This window comes from Myxocyprinus asiaticus, chromosome 10, assembly GCF_019703515.2.
Source record: "Myxocyprinus asiaticus isolate MX2 ecotype Aquarium Trade chromosome 10, UBuf_Myxa_2, whole genome shotgun sequence".
In the NCBI taxonomy this organism is placed as follows: domain Eukaryota; kingdom Metazoa; phylum Chordata; class Actinopteri; order Cypriniformes; family Catostomidae; genus Myxocyprinus; species Myxocyprinus asiaticus.
In genome coordinates, this window is record NC_059353.1 from 47,703,083 (window position 1) to 47,721,763 (window position 18,681).

The 18,681-nt window shown below is 36.2% G+C and overlaps 1 protein-coding gene across 3 annotated transcripts in view; it reads left to right on the plus strand.

Annotated features, from left to right (window-relative positions):
• Window positions 1-18,681, plus strand: part of LOC127447637 (cordon-bleu protein-like 1) — a 110,664-nt gene that overhangs the window by 88,664 nt on the left and 3,319 nt on the right. For 2 of the 3 annotated variants that reach the window (XM_051709582.1, XM_051709585.1), the window contains exons 12-13: window positions 2,885-4,485; window positions 13,713-13,856. In XM_051709582.1, the coding sequence (XP_051565542.1) occupies window positions 2,885-4,485; window positions 13,713-13,850 (1,739 nt within the window). In that variant the 3' untranslated portion in view covers window positions 13,851-13,856. The remainder of the gene's footprint in view (window positions 1-2,884; window positions 4,486-13,712; window positions 13,857-18,681) is intronic. The other variant, XM_051709584.1, reaches the window with a different exon arrangement.

Consider the following 18,681-nt stretch of genomic DNA (forward strand, 5'->3'; position numbering starts at 1 on the left):
AGTTAAGGTATATTCAAATAGTTAGAAATATGAGATAATGCTTGTATTAATGTTAACTAATTAATCTAACTAACAATACATACAGTAATTCTTAACAGATCGTTAGCTAACGAAAATTCAAATACTTACAAATGTTATTAAGCTTTCATTTATATATGGCCTTGCACTTTTTAACATCTACAAATGTTTAATTTTTCATGAAAAATTTCCAGTGTTGTTTAATGATTAACAGATCATTTGTTAATGTTTGTGAATGCTTACAAATATCAAACGTTTTCATAAATAATTCATAAATGAGCTAATGCACTTTTTTTACATTTACTAATATTTTCAGAAATGATAAATATGTTTAACCACTATTCTTGTTTCAAGTTATTCATTAATATCCAGCTATTTAGTAACCAAATCATTTACAAATCATTTATGAATTATTTCTTCATATTCTTGCAATACCCAATCTAAAGTTGAAACTATTTATCCATTGTAAATGTTTATAAAGGTTTACAAATAATTATTTAGTACCTTTATTGGACTTTAAGCTACTGTAACAAAGTTTGTGTGTGTGGAGGGGGGGGGTTGTTAAATTGAGTTTTATGCTTGATACAGACAATCAACATCAACAACATCACACAATAACAAGAACTGCCTACATTAAATAGAAAAACTGTTTATTGCCTCAATAACAGATTTGTGATCAAATAAAAATCAGGAATGAAAGTTTAGTAAGATTTGTAAGTACTGTATTTGAATTTAAATTACATAATGCTTAACAGATCATTAATTTATGTTGGTTAATTTCATGAGATAAACATTAATAAGTGGGTCTCATATTTCCAAATATTTTAATATGCATTAACTAATGATCTGTTGAGCATTATATAATGTTTGTTAATGATTTATTAATGAAAGTTACTCAGTATTTTTTGTCTTGTTTTCTAGTAAAAATATCTCAATGTCCTTTAAACTTCAAACTTTTAAAATCTTTATTGTTTTTTAGAAATGTCTTTGTACCAATGAATAGCTACACTTATTTTACTCCTTACACAATGTCTTTAGTTACATGACATGCACCTTTAAAATGTCCACCATGTTGTGCAGGCAAGGACGGCATTTCCCATAAGTTCTGGAAATGTTAAAGATTTGAAACATTCTGGAGAAATATATTTGTAACATTGTCATCAATTTTAAAGATTTTTTTTTACCATAGACCCTGAACTCACTTTGTCTGTAGATTTAAGCCTCAGTAGAGTTGGAAAGTAAGAAGACTGTTTTATTATTTATGACTTCAGCTAAAGTACTGTATGTATAAAAATGGAAAAGGAGAAAGACATTGTTATATTTTTGACCTGAGGAATTACATTGATTAAATTTATGTAAAATATGTCTGAATTATGTTTCTGTGAATGGATAAAAAAATGTTTATACCATGTTCTCTGTACTGTTTATAAGGTAATCTGATTGTTATGCTAATCATGTTTTATCAGCCTTGTATATTGTATCTGTAATGGGAAAGGGCTAATGTTTTTGTCTGTAGATAATTTAAAAAAGCAAAATTGTGGAAGATATCAAGACTAGTTTTCAGAGTTTATTTTTCGTGCCCCATTGGCAATTTTTTTTTTTCTTGTATTAAAGCTGGAGTATGTAATTTCTGGGCCACCGAACAGAATTGCAAAAATAAACGCTGTTTTAAAAACAGCTTTCTGAATACGCCCCTTGCCTGCAGTTGTTCAAACAGTCAGACAGTCCAGCCCCCAACTCACGCCACTGAGTGCACGGGAGAGTGCGCGGAGGTAGGCAGGTACGTAGTTAGACAGGCAGGTAGGCCATCCAATCATTGCATTCGGGCCAAATGAAATGATTGGACGGGCCCTTTACAGGCCTGTGACTGCCACAGATAATGGATTTTTTTTTTTTTTTTTTTTTTTTGTATCAGAGCACATGATTTATTGAATGCTGTCGTGGTTATTGTGTTTAACAGCATGCCGTTGTCCTGAAAATATATGTTACTTATCAGGATGAGATACCAATGCTATAATAGCATAGTTTTAGGGTTAGGGTTGGGATTTGGGGTAGGGTTAGAGCTTAGTATAGCCTCACACTACATGATAGTTATGCTGGTAGCACATCCTGATAGTATTATCTGCCTGACAAGATGTGCTACCTAGGTTCTTAACACTTTTCATGCTGCTGTAGTACATACCGATAGGTTCTCCCATGCCTCCCGACTTGTGCAACCCATGTTTTAGCTTTAGTGCTGGTAGCACATCCTGAGCAGGTAGCACAAATTGTCAGAACACCGTTTCACGATAAATCGATGACATTTTTAAAATGGCATATCGGATGAAACTAAAGACTCTACTCTTTTGACTCAAACAGGTTTTAATGTAAAAACGTAATGAGTTTTATTTATTTATTTATTTATTTTTTACCAGATGCAGTTTTGTTGCAGTTTCTCCCAAAGACAAACTTAGCTGAGATTGGCACCATGTTGTTTTGTCACATGACATGTTGCGTCGAAAGTTTAACCCTTTAATGACAGCCTAGAGTCTCTGAACTGAGATCAGTCAGTTTAAATGAAATGAAATTATGCATAGCCTATAGCGAAGCCAAAACGTAATGTCCACGTATGTGGCAAAATGTCTTAAGATATTTTGGGCGAGGTGCGAGGGTCCGCCTTGATAATTTTCTCCTTTTTTGCTGTTGGGCCCCTTTCACCTCACACTGCCTGTAGTTATGCTTCTGCCACACAATAGGAACTCAGCGATTAATGTACAATGGTTTATAGCTATATTTAGGAAAAAGCTTCTTCAATAAAACTGTAACTCTAATGTCAAAATGTAAGGCTTCAATGCATGATTCGATACTTTGTGTTCTCTTTCTGTAGAGCCCCTGAAGGAGAAGACAGAAAAGGCGAATCAATCTTCTCAAAGTGGCCCTGTATTAGAAGAGGTTTCAGTGAACGCCACAGAGACGGGTGCATCTTTGTTCAACACGCCTCAAAGGTCCGACCGCGGCATTCAGACTTTGCACACTCATACAGACTTGCACGCTCAGTGCCTTGATTCCAACATGGTCACTTTGCCAGCAGTTCCCAAGTCTTCACCTGAGCCAAGCCGTTCGGCTCACGTTGAAGACCAGACACAGAAAACCAACCCTAGTGCAGTCCACCTTACTCACACCGAGACGCAAACGCAGACAGAACCTGAGACTCCCCCTAATGAACCATTACCTAGATTTTGCACTGAACCTCTTATGATGATCTCCTCATCCTCATCTGGGCTAAAGAGAAACATGTCCACTTCCACAGAAGAGCTGCATGTTCCTCGACCCCAAACACCTACAATTCAACCCTCAAAGGGTCCAGCGTCAACACCAACCGCCCCTAAAGCAAGTACTGTACAGTATTTTGCAGATGTCGAGCCCAAACCCAAACCATCCAATGAACTGACACGTGAATACATCCCCAAAGTGGGCATGACCACCTACACCATTGTCCCTCAGAAGTCTCTAGAAAAGCTACGATTCTTTGAGGTCGAACTAACTCTGGAGCCACGCAGTGAAGGGAGCGTTAAGAACCTGGACTGCAAACCAGAAGCAAAAATTGTTCCAGATCAAACGACAAACATCTCACCTCCACCAGGCCACCTTCCCCATTTCACGAATGGGACAGTCGCTCTTAATGGCCATCAGAGTGTCTCCAGAAAAGCCACTGAGCTTTCACAGACAATTCCACTAGTTTCACCCACAGCCACCATTTCCTCGCCCTCGTCCCCATTAGAAGAAACTGATTACATCGTTAAGGAGAAGAAGGCTCCACCCGCAACAAGACCCAAACCAGCTTCATTCCGCTTGACACAGCACAAACGAGCTCCTGGGGATTATGTCACCTCCGCGGCTGTACGTAGAGCGAGTGTTGGCAGCACAAGTAGCAGCAACAACACCTGTAGCAGTCCGGCAGCTAGACCAGAGGAAGCTGCAGTCAGTCTGCAGTCCGATGCATATATTGTGACTGCGCTTGACAACTTTCCCCCTCCACCACCACCAGTACAGTGGGACAGAGAGGAGCAACATGCCGAATCAAGTAATGTTCCCCTACCTGAGGTCCAACCAAAGCCTAAACCCCTTTTGAAAGGCGTCGAGGCTTCAAGTGATGTTACTCTACCTATGGTCCAACCAAAGCCTAAACCCCTTTTGAAAGATGTGGAGGCTTCAAGATTTCCACCGTACTCTCTTCTGTCTCAGCAAAAGAGTCTTCCCACAAATCCCACACCTTCATTGAGTCTGGAGAAGTTGAGAAGCTTTGCAGCACCCAAACCTTTTTCGCCCACATCAACTTCTCGTTTTGCCCAAGCTGTGTTGTCTGCTGTGAAGAGATCCCAGTCTCTTTCCCATCATCATTTGGAACAGTCACCACACAAGCTGCCTGTTTATCATCTCTCAGCACAAAGCACAATTAGAGAGTCACCTGAACCGCCAACAAGTAATGTGAGTACAACCTGGTAAAATGCCTTTTCACAAAGTCATCACTGTTTTATCAAACTGTTTCAAAGGGCGAACCTCTAGAAAACATGTCCAGGTCACATTTTACCCTAAAAGTTTGTACATGTCATGTCTGTTTTTGGGTTAAAGGAATGTTTCGGGTTCAATAATAGTTAAGCTTAATCAAAAGCATTTATGACAATGTTAATGACCACAAAAAATATTTTGACTCAGCCTTTGTTTTTGTTGCTTTTTTTAAATGCAAAAATTGCAGTTACAGTAAAGCTCTTACAATGGAAGTGAATGGGGCATGAAACCTGTTATGTACAAGTCCCGGTCATATTTCACTTTCAAAATCAAAAGAAAGAAATAAGAAAATGTACTTTGCCTGTTTATTCGGCCATGAAGAGTTTTTACATTGTGACATTATTTTCACATTTCAAATTCTCTGTAATGCGCTTGGTTATAATTCCCATAATTCTCAATACAGTATAACAAATACAGTACTACAATGGAATAGAAATACTTCCCATACAATAATATGGACATTTTGGATTACAGTAACAAGAATTAGATTTTTCGCAATGCACAACACATTTTCCCCCAAGATTCTCATTACTGCGATGCATTTGGTCGTTTTAAGTTGAATTTTATTTTCTCCCTTTATTTTTCATGGTGTGCTCTTTAGATTCTCTGTAATACTTAATAATAACTTTCATTTATAAATCATTAACAAACATTATTTAATGCTTCACAGATCATTAGATAATGTGTATTCAGACAGTTAGAAATATGAGATAATGTGCTTGCTAATAATTACTGATGAACATATGATAACTGGGCCCCGCAGTGTAGCGTCACACATATATGTTTCTGCAACAGCCAGTTACGTTACAAGATGCCGACACAGGCTGCACTGTCAATACATCAAACGTGATCTTCCTTCGATGCATGCTGCCATTTGTTTATATTAGAAGCAGTTGTCATTCGTCAAACAAACAGCTATTCAAAGAGTCTTTTCAAGCACATAGTATGTTTATTTTATGTAACAAAGAGCCTAATTTTTGCCAAATTACCTCGATAACAGTTCACAGTTTGTATATGCACAGCCATAATATCTAAATGCGATCTTCCCATGCACGCCACCATGTCTACTCATAAGGTGCAAATGCGGTTTTCATTCACACAAGCGTATGGCTGGGCGATAGGACAATGTTATCGGATATATACGATGTCTTACAAAGATCCTGATGCCGAACACACGATGATCAACAATATCGCGAAATGGCAAAACCATGGATCTGGGAAGTCGGCAAAAATATTAAACAGTAGCCCAGGGTGTGAAACTAGCACCTGCCACCCGCAAAATGTGGCGAGGCTGAATCCAGTCTGCAAGCTCCTCGTCCAAATGTATTTCATGCACTGATAATTTTGCTCATCTACCTGCAAAAGTCAGGCGACCTAGAAGACTTCATGGAGTGACACATGACAAGAAATGCTGTAAGTCACAAAGACACATGCTTGAAGAAATACAATTTATTATATTTTTAAGAACAGACAAAAGAAAAGCCGTCAGTGCTTGTGTCTGATTCGCAAGCCTGTCTCATGGAGCAGTTGCATTTTTTTTTTTCAGTTTCATTTGTCTGAAAACTGTTTTCAAGAATAATGTCGTCTATGAAAAAGCTGCAAATTATCTTCAATCATCTCAGGAGGTGCTGTGAGTTTAGTTCACTTTATTTCCACACGGTTAGCATGTATTGTGAACGCAGCTCTTCAGGTTCAGTAATATACAGTATATCTTTGTATTAAAGAAACAAAGACGAAAGTGATTCAATCATAAAGTAATGCAAGACACGTTCACCTTGAACCTAAAATTGTGTTCTATTTTATTTTCTTTAGGCAGCATTAACTGTATTAACAAAAATTAATTCGATAAGAACACACATTTGGTAGTATTATTTTGGGAACACAAGGGAATTTATTAGGCTTATTTGTTATGATTATTATTGTCTTTACATTTATAATAGTCTTTAGTTCTTAATCTGTAGGCTGTTAGTAATTTTCCACCTGGTGTCATTGACAGATACTTGCGTGATGGCAAATGGAGCTGTTGGAGAAGTTAAATGTTTAAATAAGGTGGTTTAATAAGATTTTTTGATCACTTTGTTATTTTATTGCTTGTTTTGTTTAGTTTAAAGTGCAATTTGAATTTAGAAATGTCTTTTATGTTTTTCGTGTTTCAATAAATGAATTAAATTTTAAAGCAAAATCAATAAAGCAAAAAAATTCACTGACCCTCGGCAGGGGGGTTGACGATGTTATCATATATCGTGATATATTTTTAAGCCGATTATTGATAAAATTATTTTTACACATCGCCCAGTCCTACACAAACAGCAACTCAAACAGTCTTTTCAGGCATATAATATGTTTGTTTTCTGAAACAGACAGCCAAACTATCACAAAAGCACCATGGTAACAGTTTAAAACTTGTATACTCACAGTGAAAACATGCTGATCGAGCGTGATTATCCGATGCACGCAACCAAGTCTGTTTACATCAGTGCTTGTCACACACACACACACACACACACACACACACGCATGTTGGTTTAGCTATCATTATGAGGACTCTCCATAGACATAATGATTTTTATACTGCACAAACTATAGATTCTATCCCCTAACCCTAACCCTACCCCTAAACCTAACCCTCACAAAAAACTTTCTGCATTTTTACATTTTCAATAAAACATCGTTTAACATGTTTTTTAAGCGATTTGAATTATGGGGACACTAGAAATGTCCTCATAAACCACATTTATAGCATAATACCCTTGTAATTATCAGTTTGTAACCTAAAAAAAGTCCTCATAAACCACTTAAACCTGCCCACACACACACACACACACACACACACACACACACACACACACACACATACACAATGTCTGAGAAGTCAAACAGTGCATATAGGCAAACCGGACTGCTGATATTATTTGTTCATTTGTTTTTTACAACTATAAAAACGAAACAGTACAGCAAACATAACCCATTTGTTCACATGTTTACTATATTATTCATAGTATTTTATTTTATATTTTTATGACAAGAAATCAAAAATAAAAAAAATACTCCTCAACACTCTGCCCACCTCTACCAGCTATGCAGTGTCACATGCAAAAATAACTCACTCCAGGGGGCACTGAAGGGGAATTTAGATCCTACTCATGAAAAGGTTAACTTATGACCTGTTAAGCATGTTATGTAATGTACAGTATATTCAATTACTTACAATTGTTATAAAACTTTCTTTCCTCTATGGCTTTGCACTTTTTAACATATATAAACTATTTTAACAAATGTTACATAATGATCAACAGAGCATTTGTTAATGTACATTTGAATGCTAACAAATATCTTCAAACTTTTCCAGAAGTGAGCTCATGCACTTTTTTACATTTACACATGTTTTCAGAAATTATAAGTATTTTTCACCACTTCACACACTCTTGTTTACACATTCATGTTTCCACATTATTTATTAATGCCTAGCTAATTAGTAACCAACGTCTGTAAAAGCCACACATTTACTGTTTGTTGATTTATGTAAGCATGCTTTTACTATCTACACAGCTCATTTATAAATCATTTATGAAAAAGTTTAATGACATTTGTAATCATTCAAATGTACATGTACAAATGATCAGTTAATCATTATATAACATTTGTAGATGTTAAAAAGTGCAAGACATACATGAATGAAAACTTAAAAACATTTGTAATTATTTGAATTTACATTACATAATGCTTAATAATAATAATAATAATAATAATAATAATAATAATAAAAATGTTTTATTTATATAGCGCCTTTCCAAAAGCTCTACAATCAGTGTACATTCAATTATAACAAAACAGATCATTAGTTAATTTTAGTTAAATTCATTAGTAAACATTAACAAGCACATTATCTCATATTTCTAATTATTTGAATACACATTTACTAATGATCAGTTAAGCATTAAATAATGTTTGTTCATTATTTATTAATGAAAGTTATTATAGTGTTACCAGATTCTCATTACTCATATAATATAGTATTTTTTATTGTGTTCATTAAAAAATAATAATAATAAAAAAAAATGTATATCAGCATAAAAAGAGAGTATCACAAATACTACCATGATATATGCATTTCCTTAAAGCAAAATATCATTTTGTATATCTTTTGATTTTGTTCTTGAATTGTTTCATGAAATTCACCCAAACACGACATGGCATGTACAAACTGTGTAATGAGTTGTGATGTGGGAGGAGTCCTGACCTGCAAGGGTTTTTCTCAGTACTTTTTAGGCTCATTGTATGACAGTTGTTTTGCAAGTAAATATTCTATTGTGAAATACACCCAGTTGCAACCGGCGCTGGTAAATTAATATTAGGAGTAATATGACACGCATTGTAAAGGCTGTGTGTACTCAATGTATTGACGCACAAGAATCATTAATCTATGTCCTGGATTGACTTGTCTTCTCGCCTTTGTTGTCGTGTCGCTGGGGTCAACTGTTAGCATGTTCAGTGATGCAGGGCACTGTTGTGTGCTGTCAATGTACACAATGTATGTTTGTCCCTCAGCACCATCAAAACGGTTCTGCGGTAAAGGCTTTTGTTTGCTGATGTGACAGGGTGTGTTTGTTTGAGTTTCTCATTCGTGCATGTTATACAGAAGTTGCTCTTTGAATGTTTCTATAAGTGTGCTTGGAATTAAGGGTGGGCGATATATTACCAGACAAAAGTTTGAAGATCTTAAAAACCTTTTGATCTACAGGCTTAAGTGCTTGTAATTAGTTTTGTAGCCAAATGTAAATTGTGCCTATACATATGAATTTCTCTATAAAACTAAGTATAATTAAGACTGTCGATTTAACATGTTAATTTGGTGCAATTTCTGACATTAAAAAAACTATGCGTGGGGGCCTGGGTAGCTCAGTGGTAAAATATGCTGGCTACCACCCCTGGAGTTCGCTAGTTCGAATCCCAGGGCATGCTGAGTGACTCCAGCCAGGTCTCCTAAGCAACCAAATTGGCCCAGTTGCTAGGGAGGGTAGAGTCACATGGGGTAACCTCCTCGTGGTCGCTATAATGTGGTTCGTTCTCGGTGGGGCACGTGGTAAGTTGAGCGTGGTTGCCACAGTGGATGGCATGAAGCCTCCACGTGCGCTATGTCTCCGTGGCAATGCGCTCAACAAGCCAAGTGATAAGATGCGTGGGTTGGCGGTCTCAGACATGTAGGCAACTGGGATTCGTCCTCCGCCTCCTGGACTGAGGCGAATCACTATGCGACCACGAGGGCATTCCAAATTGGGAGAAAAAGGAAAAAAATAAGAAAATAAACTATGCGTAAAGAAATACAGTTAATCATGCTCTTTGACTGTGTGCAAATTCAGTAATAATTTAGATCAACAAAAATAGTGCAGGTGTGTGAACTGCCCTAGTCTACTCCAGACAAATGGATGAATTCAAGTGCAAAATGGATCGCTGTGGAACAAAACAAACAATATATTGATTTCGAAGCCAATTTTTGTATTGTCTCATCAACACTTTACTCGTCTACTGCAATATTGTAATGGCTTTGAATTATCTTAATTAATGTAGGCCCCTATTTATGACATAAATATGATATTTATAATTGTTTCTTCTTTTTATATATAGAATTATCTTTATTTGGGGGCCTTTTTCAGCAAATATTGATATTCGATTGTGATTCATTTGATTTATTAATCGGCATATCATTTAATTCATTTGATTAATTTTTTTCAATAGAATATACAAATAATATGTGACTTGTTGAAATGGATGAGTTGGAGCAGATATTGAAGGAAAAGCAGCCAACAAGTGTCCAGTATACATGTGCAAACTGTCCATTTCAGTGAATCATTTTAAACGTCTGATTCAATGATTCTTTTGCATCATCACTCAAAAATGTTCACTGAAATGCTTTAAGTCAAGCATATGTAGGTAAATATTGCTGTTTATTACTATGTATTTTTTTGATGCATATAGATGAAAATGATGAAATATTCTTCTTTGCCTTATTTCAGTGCAAACAGTGTGGAAAACATGCCTTGATTTATTTTTAACAAGATTGTTACTGTATTTTACTTCTTGCATTAAACATTTAGAATCTAATTGGCCATAAAGGTTGTTTGGTTGTATTGATGGTGGAAGAACACATCCTTTTAGAGTGAATACATAATTATTGAAATATCATCAAAAAGCTGATATATATATATATATAAATATATGAGTGTTTCTTCAACTTCGGCACTTTCAGCCTGGTGGATTTCTAGAAAGTTATCTGTGCCTGCCTGACTATCTGTCTGTCTATCTATCTATCTATCTATCTATCTATCTATTTATTTATCTATCTATCTGTCTGTCTGTCTGTCTATCTATCTATCTATCTATGCCTGCCTGACTATCTATCTATCTATCTATCTATCTATCTATCTATCTACCTATCTATCTATCTATCTATCTGTCTGTCTGTCTATCTATCTATCTATCTATCTATCTATCTATCTATCTATCTATCTATTTATTTATCTATCTATCTATGCCTGCCTGACTATCTATCTATCTATCTATCTATCTATCTGTCTGTCTATCTATCTATCTATCTATCTATCTATCTATCTATCTATCTATCTATCTATCTATCTATCTATCTATCTATCTATTTATTTATCTATCTATCTATGCCTGCCTGACTATCTATCTATCTATCTATCTATCTATCTATCTATCTATCTATCTATCTATCTATCTATCTATCTATCTATCTATCTATCTATCTATGCCTGCCTGACTATCTATCTATCTATCTATCTATCTATCTATCTATCTATCTATCTGTCTATCTATCTATCTATCTATCTATGCCTGCCTGACTATCTATCTATCTGTCTATCTATCTATCTATCTATCTATCTATCCATGCCTGCCTGACAATTGATCTATCTATCTATCTATCTATCTATCTATCTATCTATCTATCTATCTATGCCTGCCTGACTATCTATCTATCTGTCTATCTATCTATCTATCTATCTATCCATGCCTGCCTGACAATTGATCTATCTATCTATCTATCTATCTATCTATCTATCTATCTATCTATCTATCTATCTATCTATCTATGCCTGCCTGACTATCTATCTATCTATCTATCTATCTATGCCTGCCTGACTATCTGTCTGTCTGTCTGTCTATCTATCTATCTATCTATCTATCTATCTATGCCTGCCTGACAATTGATCTATCTATCTATCTATCTATCTATCTATCTATCTATCTATCTATCTATGCCTCCCTGACTATCTATCTATCTATCTATCTATCTATCTGTCTGTCTGTCTATCTATCTATCTATCTATCTATCTATGCCTGCCTGACTATCTATCTATCTGTCTATCTATCTATCTATCTATCCATGCCTGCCTGACAATTGATCTATCTATCTATCTATCTATCTATCTATCTATCTATCTATCTATCTATCTATCTATGCCTGCCTGACTATTTATCTATCTATCTATCTATCTATCTATCTATCTATCTGTCTATCTATCTATCTATGCCTGCCTGACAATTGATCGATCTATCTATCTATCTATCTATCTATCTATCTATCTATGCCTGCCTGACTATCTATCTATCTATCTATCTATCTATCTATCTATCTATCTATCTATCTATCTATCTATCTATCTATCTATGCCTGCCTGTCTATCTATCTATCTATCTATCTATCTATCTATCTATCTATCTATCTATCTATCTATCTATCTATGCCTGCCTGTCTATCTATCTATCTATCTATCCATCCATCTATCTGTCTGTCTGTCTGTCTCTCTGTCTATCTATCATTTTTTGTCTTTCTGTCTATCAATCCATCCATCCTTCCATCCTGTCTGTCTAAAACCAAAAGGACACCGAATTAGCAGAAATTATAAAAAAAAAGAAAAAAAAAGAATACTTTTAATATTCTGAGAACTGTCTTATTTTTACCATTGTATTTTCTAGCATGAATTCTATGAAACAAGCAAAATACATCCGTCCATCCAAATGACAATTATACATAAATATAATTACAAATATAATTAAAATAATGAACAGCAAAGAGAAGAAACATTTGAACACCAGATTGAGACTATTGATATTTATATCAGTAAATTGTGTCGGCTCAATTTTACACACACAATAAAAGATGGACCTACCTTCCCCCTCACGCTTGCAAAACTCTGAGTGAAAATCGTGCCAAAAGTGTGAGCGTAACAAAGGGAAGACTTCCAAATCTTTTTTCTTACACTTGCAACTTGATTTACACTTTTACAAAGTATTCTGTGTGCAGGCAATTTGTTTTATTATGCAATTTGATTTAAGCTTTCACAAGTCTTACTCTGCGCATGCAATTCTTTCTATCAGGCTTGTAGCTTAATTTACGCTTTTACATATCTTACTCTACACATGCAAAATCTTTCATACTATTAGGGGCAAAATTGTGTTGTGTGGTGGAAACGATGCCTCAACTGTGGGACAGTCGTAATTTTTGAAAAATTGATAGAAATAATTTTCACACAATAAATATTGAAATGGTTTATGCTTCATTAACTCTTTGTTTAGATTATCATCATTTTAAACATGTAATCATTTCTATTTTTATAGTGGATTTCAATAGTTTCAACTAAAACTGTAACATTTGAATATAAAAGGCATTTGAAATTTCAGTTTTAATGTGACCTTCATTTAACAAAAAGAAATAAGTTGAAGCAGATCTTTTTTAGTAAGAATCAACCCCTGGAACATGAATTTGCCTAAAATTGAAAAAAACACCCATATTAATATACAGTATAAAAGCTTTAAGGCCCATCTCTGCCTGGAACATGTTAATATGCATGTATATGTGTGTGCATATGCATGTTTATATACATGCATGCATATGAGTGTGTCTGTGCATATTAATATTTTGTTTTTATAATATGTGTGTGTGTGTCTGGGGGTACAGTGAAACAATCTATACTGTCATCTTCATGTGATTTATGCACGTGGGGCAGAACCAGCTGAGTTTTTTTCTCTCTCTGTCATGGACCCTGTGTCCATCTAACGCTCATCATCCCCAGCCTTGAATGACAGTGTGTATTGTGTGTTTTCTTCCCCCATGTGGATCACAGGTGACAGACAATGGAGAAGGACGCATGGAGGGATATAGAGAGGCCCCATCACAAACAGCAGGCCCTGGCGACCTAGCGCCGAGCTCCGCCCAACATGGAGACATGGGAACATGTAAGATTGGAAATACTCAGCCATAATTACCAGTGAGTGAATCTAACTGCTAACCTAGATGTAAATCTAACTGTGACTGAACCACTTAGAAACCTAAATAAAACAGTAACCTTTTCCATAACTTCCCTAAAGGAATAGTCCAGGTTCAGTACTAGTTGAGCTCAATCGACAGCATTTGTGGCATAATATTGGTTAACACAACATAATTTCCACTCAACTTGTCGGCACATGGAAAACTGAAGTATACTTTGTTTGGCCTTAACTCATAACCTAACGTTCATTCACCTAGGAAAGTAGTCCCACCTCAAAAACAGATGCTTTCGACACTTTACAGCTCAAATAGTAATCTATGGAGCCCCTTAGAGCAGTGGTTCTCAACCTGGGGGTCGGGACCCACTAGGGGGCCTCATCACACTTCCAAGGGGGGCCTTAAGATCTCTTAATATTATTTAAAATATGATAGGTTATTATCATTTTAATATAATTATTATAATTCAACTTACTGAAAATGCTAAAAATGTAATAACTCCCTTCAACAGCTTGCTTTTTATGAAAAATATACAGTAGATATTTCTGGAATCACAATTTTTAAGGAAAGGACTTATAATAGATATACAGTTGTGCTCAAAAGTTTGCATACCCTGGCAGAAATTGTGAAATTTTGGCATTGATTTTGAAAATATGACTGATCATGCAAAAAAACTCTTTTATTTAAGGATAGTGATCATATGAAGCCATTTATTATCACATAGTTGTTTGGCTCCTTTTTAAATCATAATGTTAACAGAAATCACCTAAATGGCCGTGATCAAAAGTTTACATACCCTTGAATGTTTGGCCTTGTTACAGACACACAAGGTGACACACACAGGTTTAAATGGCAATTAAAGGTTAATTTCCCACACCTGTGGCTTTTTAAATTTCAATTAGTGTCTGTGTATAAATAGTCAATGAGTTTGTTAGCTCTCAAATGGATGCACTGAGCAGGCTAGATACTGAGCCATGGGGAGCAGAAAAGAACTATCAAAAGACCTGCGTAACAAGGTAATGGAACTTTATAAAGATGGAAAAGGATATAAAAAGATATCCAAAGCCTTGAAAATGCCAGTCAGTACTGTTCAATCACTTAAGAAGTGGAAAATTCGGGGATCTCTTGATACAAAGCCAAGGTCAGGTAGACCAAGAAAGATTTCAGCCACAACTGTCAGAAGAATTGATCGGGATACAAAGAAAAACCCACAGGTAACCTCAGGAGAAATACAGGCTGATCTGGAAAAAAAGTTGTGGTTGTTTCAAGGAGCACAATACGACGATACTTGAACAAAAATGAGCTGCATGGTCGAGTTGCCAGAAAGAAGCCTTTACTGCGCCAATGCCACAAAAAAGCCCGTTTACAGTATGCCTGACAACACCTTGACACGCCTCACAGCTTCTGGCACACTGTAATTTGGAGTGACGAGACCAAAATAGAGCTTTATGGTCACAGCCATAAGCGCTATGTTTGGAGATGGGTCAACAAGGCCTATAGTGAAAAGAATACCATCCCCAATGTGAAGCATGGTGGTGGCTCACTGATGTTTTGGGGGTGTGTGAGCTCTAAAGGCACGGGGAATCTTGTGAAAATTGATGGCAAGATGAATGCAGCATGTTATCAGAAAATACTGGCAGACAATTTGCATTTTTCTGCACGAAATCTGTGCATGGGACACTCTTGCACTTTCCAGCACGACAATGACCCTAAGCACAAGGCCAAGTTGACCCTCCAGTGGTTACAGCAGAAAAAGGTGAAGGTTCTGGAGTGGCCATCACAGTCTCCTGACCTTAATATCATCGAGTCACTCTGGGGAGATCTCAAATGTGCGGTTCATGCAAGACGACCAAAGACTTGGCATGACCTGGAGGCATTTTGCCAAGATGAGTGGGCAGCTATACCACCTGCCAGAATTTGGGGCCTCATAGACAACTATTACAAAAGACTGCACGCTTTCATTGATGCTAAAGGGGGCAATACACAGTATTAAGAACTAAGGGTATGCAGACTTCTGAACAGGGGTCATTTCATTTTTTTCTTTGTTGCCATGTTTTGTTTTATGATTGTGCCATTCTGTTATAACCTACAGCTGAATATGAATCCCATAAGAAATAAAAGAAATGTGTTTTGCCTGCTCACTCATTTTTTTTTTTTTTAAATGGTACATATATGACCAATTCTCCAAGGGTATGCAAACTTTTGAGCACAACTGTATCTTATAATATAAATATCTAATAGCCTACATGGGGGGACTTCTAATATTTTCTCTGACAATGGGGGCCTTGGAGTCAAAAAGAATCACTGCCTTAGAGGATAGGGAGGGAATTTAATTTCCAAAATAGTTTTGCATTCCCTCGCAATACGTTTTGAATTCCCTCACGTTAAATTACCTCTGGTTTTTCTGTAGTAATATTGTAGCAACAATGACTGTAGGTTGAATGGTTGATGGTTGATTGGTTACAATGACATGGTTAATTTTGTGGTCAGTATGGTTTTACTACAAATACCATGGTTAACACTTTAATGCATACCTCGGATCTTTAGTGACCCAGGACCTCATTCCACCCCTGTACCTCGTCCATTTTTTGGAATTATGCCCACACCTCTTTAGTATTTCTCAACCTTTCTCTTCTAAATAGTGCTGGGTTTCCGCGGGTCTTAAAAAGGTCTTACAAAGTCTTAATTCGCCTTCTGCAAATTAAGGCCTTAAAAAGGACCAGGCGCCCCGTTTTTAAGAGGTTTGTCCTGACAATTCTCTAAAAAAATTTAATTATGTCCCGGTTTCTGCCTGGAAGGCTCTCTGATTGTTTTCATGCAATTTCTCACTATTGTCTCTGCTATTGTTTGCATAGAAGAGAAGCAATTTAGTTGCGTCGCATGTTGATTTGACGATAGTTTCATTCTAGTCTTTCAGCAAATTTGTTGAAATGTATCTGGCTACCGTTACAATGATGTCATGCGCTTGGCGCTTGCGTTCTTTGTCGTCATGTCAGTCAGCACAAGAAGAAATGCACAAATAAAAATGCATTTTCATCAACGAGCTGAAAGAAGCCGATCCATTTCTTCGTGCAACACGTGAATGCGAGGTATTAGCGAAGTGATTTACTGTCACTGTGAAGGTTCGTTTCTCCACGAGCACAGTGGTAAATAAGACAATATCACACTATACACACTATACACTGCACTTTTTATGCAGTACAAGCCCTTATATGTATAGATGTGTGAATTGTGTTTTGAATTTTAGGTTCTAATGTTGTGAATTTTGTGTTAAAATGTATACCTGACATAAAAGTCATTTCATAATTACACATGCAATATGACATCATATGCATAGACAGGCTTGGGGAGTAACGGATTACTTGTAACAGCGTTAGGTAATCAAAATACAAAAAATAGGTAATTGTAATCTGTTACAGTTACATAAAAATCATCGTAATCAGATAACAGTTACATTTTCAAAAAATTGGGATTACCTATTTCTGACAAAATAAAAAGCTAATTTTCCTGACATAAAGTGATACAGACAGCTGTTTGTTTAGTGAGATGGTTTAGATGTGCGTTCACTTCGGGGTCTCTCTCATGACTCACTTAAGTCAGGAGGGCCTCCTACTGTCACATGTGCAGATAACACCTGTCTCACATCAGCACTCTGCTCTCGAGGCAAACAGCTGCTTCATCACGATGGCCACAGAAGAACATGCATTATTTATATGATATTTTGACATTATTTGCTCTTTAAAAGAGAAAAGAGAAACAAGATTCAAGTTCAGTGAAATTAATGCCTTCCAGCTGTGAAGATGCTCTCATTATCCAAGGACCTGAGAATTTGAAGGTAATAAGAGCCACACAGAAATCACATTAGCTAGGTTAGCTAAAAGTAGTTAATATAAAAATTTGTTAAAATGAGTTAGCCTAAGGGTGTGTTCACACTTGTTGTTCGGTTCTCTTGGTCCTCTTGGTCTGGACTAAAAAAGAAAACGATACATTTTAGTCCTGGTTCGCTTAGCATTCACACTGGCATTTTTAACACCGAACCTAACGATACAAAATCAAAGCCATCAGGAAAAAGTCACAACCTGATTGGACAGCTTTTATGAGGTATATTTTTTTACAGAACTTGCCGATCATCCAAAACAATGCTGGCTGCTGGGTGAAATGCGCTCGTTATATTTATATATGTATATATGGTGGTATTTTTACCAGCTGAGAACAAACGAAGAGCTAATAAAATGTGTAAGGTCAGTGGAAAGTGAAGTTTGCATACCCCTTTTGTTTTATACGTTTTCACACCCCAGGAATGGAGTTGGATCTGGCCGGCTCTGGTAACCTCAGTATATGAAACAAATAGAATAATATTAGCGTAGCTGCCATGCAATTGTATGCAGAGTTATAGATCATAATAGATGTTTCTGGTTCCGGCAGACCTAACTAAAGCAGCTAATTGTGAGTTGATGGATAAATTAGGTGTATGCCTGGCTAAATAGATGAGTCTTTAGTCTAGACTTAAACTGAGTGAGTGTATCTGTGTCCCAAACAATGTTAGGGAGACTATTCCATAGTTTAGGAGCCAAATAGGAAAAGGATCTACCTCCTTTTGTGGATTTTGATATTCTAGAAATTATTAACAAGCCAGAATTTTTTGATCGTAATGAACGTGATGGAATATAGCATGGTAGAAGGTCACTCAATTACTGTGGCGCTAGACCATTCAAAGCTTTGTATGTAGTTAACAGAATTTTAAAGTTAATACTAAATTTAACAGGTAGCCACTCTGCACTCTGGCTGCTGCATTTTGAACCGATTGAAGTTTATTTATTGAACTTGCT